The 7,334-nt window shown below is 51.8% G+C and overlaps 1 protein-coding gene across 1 annotated transcript; it reads right to left on the bottom strand.

Annotated features, from left to right (window-relative positions):
- Positions 1–5,919: 5,919 nt before the first annotated feature.
- Positions 5,920–7,123, bottom strand: NCS54_00117700 (Hypothetical protein; the record flags this gene model as incomplete). The annotated part of the gene is made up of 3 exons (XM_053146811.1): positions 5,920–6,430; positions 6,485–7,002; positions 7,055–7,123. 3 exons carry the CDS (start codon positions 7,121–7,123, stop codon positions 5,920–5,922), a joined length of 1,098 nt encoding a protein of 365 aa, XP_053002786.1.
- Positions 7,124–7,334: the final 211 nt, after the last annotated feature.

Raw genomic sequence — 7,334 nt, 5'->3', positions numbered from 1 at the left:
GTGCTATGTATTTGCATTTAGTTAATAATAGAATTACTTTAATATATTATTATTTGCGATGTAAACTAATATAGATTATATATTTTATAGCATCGCTGCATTATTTATATCTTTTTTAGTCTTATACTTATTAGGGCCTATATAGGGTATAGATATTTTAGAGTTTAAGATATATATCTCGAGGAAACTCTTAAATATATTAATAGCATCGTGCGAGCTAGTATATAGCTATAGCTATGTCTTATTACTATTAAGCTTGCTAGCTTTAGTAAACCTAGGAGTATTAATTAGCTAAAGGCCCTAAGCTAGGTTAGCTAGGATAAACTTACTAAGTCTACTCCGCCTAGACTTTATTTTAAAGCGCTAGGGTCTTCTTATATAAGCCCGCACTTTTCTTTAGCGTAGGCTTACTATGGTTTCTTTCTAAGATTGCCTAGATGGCCTTACTAGAGTCTACCTGGATTCTAGGTATACCTTGTTTCTAAGGCTTCTAAGATAATAAGTCTATTAGCTAGGCTATAACTTAAGACCGGGGATTATGTATAGGCAGCTATTATTATTGCCGAGAAAGAAAACATAAAAGGTAAAGAAGGTATATAGAGGAGAGGGGAAAGATAGGAGGGTAAGGTAAGTAAAGAAGCATAGCTTAATCCTCTTAATTTTAGTACTATAGGGCTAGATCCTAGAATTAAGATACCTCTTTTTATGATATCCTAGGAAGAATATATTAAAGAGGAAGGGGCGTGTCTTTCTCCCTTTCTTCCCCTGGGAGCGCTTAAAGTAGTAGGCAGAGGGGAGGCGCTAAAGCCCGTCTGTGCCGGGAAGACGGAGTATAAAAATGGTTGGCATTCTCAATGGCCGGCGCGCGTCTTTACCTAGAAACGGTGCGGAGGTAGGGAGCGGTATTAGCGGGGACTAAAACGCCCTAGAGGGCCGAAAGTGGAGATAGGAGCGGAGAAAACCCGGGACGCTTGATCTATGAGGCCGCTATGCGATGGCTGTCGGTTAAACTCTGGGATAAAAATGCCTAATGTCCGGAGTCCCGTCCGCTCTCCTATAGATAAGCTAGTGAGGGGCGGATTAGTAGTTGGGTCGGTGACGACTAGTGAATCCCCGCTGTTGTATGTTTTTTGCGTCTTGTTTTACTTTTTGCCAGTCTGCTCAGTGTTGTTGCAACTCGGTGCAACGATAATGCGTAGACTTGAGCTCGCAATTTCACACCGTCCAAACAGATACATCTGTGCCAGGTGGTTTGCATAAAGTACAGACTACTAAATGGCTGCGCTCTGCTCTGATGGGAAATTCCCCGTAAGTGTTGTGGGGAAGGTTGACTTAGCTTTCTGGCGGCGTTCATCTGTGACCTTCAGGCGTAGAGCCTCAACCAGCATAGGTGATCAAACCATGATAGCATCCTCGCCCTACTTTTTCTCTCTGCACGATCTCTGTGTGCTGTCGCTCAACATTTAACATTGGATCGCTTCCGGGGCTCTTCCGTTTCGAACCTCCCTGTACCTCGGACACTTCCCCGGACGGCCAGCCCCCTTCAAGGTCACAGCCATCAATCAGATCGATGAATCGCTAGGAACTTCCATTACTGCTTGCACACCCTCCTCTCATTGTTACTGGGCGCCGTAGTACGACTACCGCTTTCCTTGGCTGCCATAGGAGCTCTAGAGCCGACCGGCTTCACCGAGCCGGGTGGTCGAAGCGTCACGAATGCCGGGCACCCTGCGCTCTCTGAATACCTAGGTAGGTACTTGCGGCTCAGCCTAGCATGATGAGGGCAAGAATTGCCGCAAGCCGGTTGGCAAGGATGAATGCTATGATGCTGGGACGGCAAATCAGCGACGCCCAGGCACAGCCGTCTCACCTCGTGGCCGCGGCGGCCGGAAGACGCAAGGGCGCGCTTGTCTTCATTGTGCAACAGAGACTTGCTGCGATTACATGCGCCGGGAATGCAGCGAGTCGTCCCCGGCGTCAATCTGGGGCTTCCGTTTGGTGTGGAAGCCGAGGAAGTAGGCAAGTAGTCAGCGGATGACTTGGGGCGTGTTCCGGTCCTTCACATTGGGGACGGGGAACCAAATACGTGCAGGTTCTGATGACGTGGAGTGGAGCGAATGCTGCACTGGGCTGCCGGTCCGGGCTGCCGCCAAGGCGCCTACATAGTCTACTGCAAAGAAGGTGTATGGAAGGTCGCTGACCGCGTCGTCGAAGGTTTTCGGTGTGACATTTCCATTTACGGTGTTCCGGTTAATTGGATTGACATGAGCTATTCTATAATTGAAGCTACCTAATGTGACGCGACGTGTCGCTGGCGACTGGACATCCATGCTTCCAATATGACAACAAATAAGGAAAGAAAAGCGGGAATGAGGTAAAGACAGAAATGCGTCTCAGCGACGCTATACACCATGAAGCGACAAAGGCAACACAGCAAATTGCAAAACCCCGTCATGGCCTCCATGCCATGAACTAAGAAGCGATGCCGACAGGGTCCAACTTTGCGGGGCGAACCGTGCCTTGCTGGCGACCAGAAAACTGGGCTCCAACCTCAGCCAAGAGACTCTCGTGTGGAGGTGCAGTTTTGGGGTCGTGTGAGAGGGCGCTGTACAGAGGGTCGTCGAGGCTGATGCGGCACCGCGCACCAGGGACGTGGGAGGGGTCTTGGAGGGTTTCGCTGACAGGTCTCCCGCTCCCGCTGCACGTGTCGTTGAGGTACCGAAGCATTAGGTGCAATCTGCCCGTTTCCTGCTGTGGAGCCTCCAGGATCTTGGCACGCTCCCGGGGGCTAAGCCGTGTTAGGAGGTCCCACAAATTGACGAATAGCGGAGCAGCTGGCTTACAAGCTCCGCGACTGGCCTGGGCCGTTGGGCTCGACCGAGCCGTGGTGAGCCTTGAATGAAATGGTAGACATTGCCGTTGAAAAGGTGCGAAGCTGATGGTGTTTCTATGTAGAAGAGCAGCTCTTAGGGAGCTTAGAGAAGTAAAAACAACAGTAGATTCGGGTAGAGAAGGGCAAAGGATAAGCCGTAGTGCAGGTACTGGCCAGTCCTCCAAAGGATAGGTATTCAAGTGCAAAAAAAACGAGAACAGCGCAAGGCACAAGGACGGGCAGAGGTTTGCTTGATGCAGGTCGTATTTATTTCGTTTCTTAGAGAAGTCTTCGTCATGGAGCAGAATACAAGGAGAGCGAAGCTGGGCTTTATAACACATTTTCACCTCACAAGAGAGACTCGCGGCCCGCGCCATGCATCGCACACCTGTGAATTAAAAAGAGTTGGAAAGTTGGGGGAGTTTAGAAGATGATTGGCTTTCTCCAAAGCCCGAGACCCAAAAAAGAAAAAGGCTTGGACCAGAGAGGTCAGCCAAACACGCCACAGAAGTATATGGTACGGGAGGTGCAGTGTTCTAGCCGTGACGGACGAGGTATCCAAGACGCGCCCGTTGGCCAGCCACGACACAAAGGCCCCCGGAACTCAGGGCGTTAGGTGGTGTCATCCGCCACTAACTCCCCCGCTGTGCCAATTTTCTCGGCGCCCGATATGATTGGCGTCCCACGGGGACTCAACCATTCTTGGTTTCTGTGAAAGCAGATCATGGAGCACAAGTGTGCTACAGTCCCGTAGAGCCCAGTACTACATACTGCAATATACCGCCATTTGTCTCACTCGCTGAGTTGGCCAATTATAGGCGCGCGATGTCATCTTGATTTATCCGAGTTCCTGCACCCGTTGGGATTGGCGAAGAAGCAGTCACTGATCTCGGGCAAAACAGCTCTCTAAGCCACTCATTCAGTGTTGAGAGAAGAGTCGGAGGGCAAAAGAAAAGAAGTAGAAGAAGCAGCTAGAAAGACAAGTGCGCTATTCCACCTTCAAGATTTGTGTATTAAAAAAAGGCTTAGGACTCGAGGACGGAACTTTCATCCCTTCTCGGCCGGTCTATCGGCCGAGAACTGGGCACCAATACCAGCCAGATCCTTGGCCGAGATCGCGTCCTTTGGCATTGTGACGCTAGGGGCTGGACGCAGCGAAACCGCGTCTCGGCTGGGCTGTGCTACATGGAGGGGGTTTTGTAGCCGGGAGTTGACGGGCTCTGCAGGGTCGCAAAGATGGAGCGACGATCTTGTTGCTGCTCCATCTTGGAGCAGGCGTTGGTGGAGGCCATCTTGTTGGCTGCGATTGATCCTTATTTCGCATCAGTGTCAGGCCCAAAGTCTCGTCATTCGCCGAGAACACGACATACTCAATGTGCTTTCCATTAATAGAGGGGCATGAGCCATGAACTGCATCGACAGAAGACTTGGTCATGATGGGTTCGTTTGGGGCTGTAGTGTGAAGATGGGGGTAGCCAGTATCTCAAAGGAGCTTGAAGACAAGTGTGGAAACCGGCCAGGTAGGAATCATATAATGTATTAGAGTTAGAGAGGGAAGAGCACCTAGTGGAAGAGAATTGTTTGCTTGGGGAAGATGAGATTGCCTGCTATCGAGGGGAATCCGATCTCCTATTTATACTGCTTCTGGTAAGAGTCAGGATGCATGGGTCTCTCCAACACGAAGGCCAAGTGCTAGTCAATGCTGAGAGAACAGTAACTTGGAAGAAGTGCAAGTCTAGTGGGCGGGCAGATGAGCCAGTCTTCCCGCCGCGTTGCAGATGAAGGCGCCCGGGAGCTCAAGACTCAAACGAGAGCAACTGTGATCCATGTGGAGAAACTACTGCGGCACAATACCCTGCTGCCACGCGAGTGACAGGCATCAGGGATCCGTGACTGGGATAAGCTGGCTAGCTGGCTCGTTGAAACGGGATAGTGTGAACGACTGGGCCGCTTGACCCCTCAAGAATCGCGGGGTCCATCATGCGAGCTGTGCGAGCTGTAGGACTGGTCGATCTGTGCTCAAATTCCCTGCCCCTGATGCGCAGCACGTGTGCCTTTCGCGCCCGTCAACGATGGATAGAGGTGAGAGAAGAGCGGACCACTCGGACATTGCACTGTGCATAGGAACGCAACAATACCTAGCTCCAAGCTGATGGTAGAACACCCCGTACTGTTACTGATGGATAAAAACTTGGTACTGCCTTGTTGTCCCACCCCCACTGCCATCTAGATCTACAATCTCACGTCTTCTGTCTCCTCGACCCCCTGCCAGCCTTTTTTTCAGCTATGCTACCTCTCGGCACGTGTGGTTACTCTATCCCCAACGGAACCGGAGAGAGCGATGTGACATTGGGCCGTGCACGAGGCAGAGAGGCGTTGAAACTTGACAGATAGCATTAATCCTGGATCAGGATAAGGGGTTGACTCGTATCACACGGTGCCGACGAACGGATGATGACGGACACAGGACGGGATAGACGCTTCTCTGACCACCCTGCATTAGTTCCTAGGCCGCTGAGCTATAACATGCCCTTCTATTGATGCTCAAGAGCGGTATGTACGGGCGCATGCTGCAGGTTGAGGAGCACAGCGCTGACGTTCGAGAAGACTCATGGAGCTGTGATCTGCTGCACCCCTGGACCCGGCAACAAAGGTTCCACGCATACTTCCATGCCGGCTGGCAAGCTGAACTGCGAGCTTTCGTTCTCCAGGTCGAGTCGGGTTGCACAACACCGAGTGGCTGGGTCCCTCGCGCGCCCGCATACTTGCGTCTCTGGAAATGCACCTTCGGTAGCGGACGCATCAGACTGTACATGGATGGAAGAGTGTGTGCCTGCTGACACTGGCCGCACGGCTACGCAAGTCAGTGTCCAATTGCTTTTTCCGTAAAGTCCTTGTTTACTATGCAGGTCTTTGAGGCCCGTCGTGTTCCTAAGCCTGCAAGTAGCTACCTTCCGAATTTGGACGAATGGCGCCAACCAGGCTGAGCTCTGTCATGCACTCCCTCCCGCACAGGCGGGGCTCACTCTCTCTACGAGATTCACTCTTCAATCTCGGGGCACGTTTATTTTATCTATCCGATATGCAATTGATGTCTCTTGCTTATGGAAAGTCCCGCAGAAGCCAAAGGCCTGCAGTATATCCGCCTTCATATCTTCAACATCCTCCACACCACAGCTGACCCGGATCAGCCTGGGGTCTCTTCCCTCGTCGCTCATGGCACGCCACTTCGTCAGGCTTTCGACACCACCAAGACTCATCGCATGCTGGAAGATGTACAGCCTGCTCGGCAGTCTCCGCACGTGCTCCTCCTTGTTCATCCAGATGGAAAAGACTGGCCCAAAGCCCCCGGGCATCTGCTTCCGAAGCCACCCACCCTTGAGGTCTGCTTCTTGCAGAGACGTATGCTGTACTTTGTCGATCATCTTTCCGACTAGAGAGCCGGGCTTCTGGACCTCCTCGTGGAGCCAAGGCACCAGCTTCTCGGCAGTTTGGGGCTGCTTGATCACGCGAAGGTGAAGAGTTCGCAGCGATCGGATACCGAGCCAGCCCTCGAAGCTACCAACGATTGATCCCATCACTCTGCGATCCTGATACAGGGTCTCTACCTACTCCTTTCGATCCTGATGCACGACCAGGACGCCGCAGAGCATATCGGAATGGCCTCCAATGTACTTGGTACCGCTATGCATGACGATGTCGCCACCATACTGGAGAGGATCCTGCAGAGGAGGAGATGCAAAGGTCGCATCAACTGAAATGTAAGCCCCAGCCTGACGAGCCTTTGCGACATAGTATTCCAAGTTGCGGGCTTCCCCAGTGGGATTGAGTGGCGTCTCAATGTGCAGAAGATCCCCGCGCCCGAGCTGATTCAGATCCTGAAGGGTCAGCTTCTCTACCCCTGTCACTCGGTCCTGGAGTATGATGCTTCGGTGAACGCCGTGGTAGCCCTCGCCGATAAAGATGCGCTTGGGCGTTAGCAGGGGCATGATGGCATGGAACGAGGCAAGGCCACTCGAGTATGTCACAACACCACCGCCTCCAAAGGGATTGTGCAAGGCTGTCTCGAAGCGGGTTGAGTTAGGGCCATTGTAACGTGAGTAGATGCGGGAGTTAAATGGTGCATTCGGCTGCTATCAGTCAGCTGGGCTCCGAAGAAACAGGGTCAAGATGGTAACTTACGTCCTTGTTCTGCATCGGCACCAACTGTTCAAGGTCTCGATGGTATCGATAGTTGACAGCAACTTGCATGGGGGGAGCAATGGCACTATGAGGCTTGAGAAGTCATCAGCATGGATTGCCCTGGTAACCATGCCCATGTTAGGCAAGGTCTTGTGAAGGGCCTGCACCGTCAGGACAAAGGTTTTAGATGTTGCGTCTTCCTGAACTGATCCTATGATGTCTGAGTCTTGAGCTAGGTTGGACTTTGGTGTCTTGCTCCAGATCTGCTTGGGGAACTCAC

This window comes from Fusarium falciforme, chromosome 1 (genome assembly GCF_026873545.1).
Source record: "Fusarium falciforme chromosome 1, complete sequence".
NCBI lineage: Eukaryota > Fungi > Ascomycota > Sordariomycetes > Hypocreales > Nectriaceae > Fusarium > Fusarium falciforme.
The sequence above is the reverse complement of the archived record's forward strand: the minus strand, read 5'-3'. Positions and strand labels throughout refer to the sequence as shown.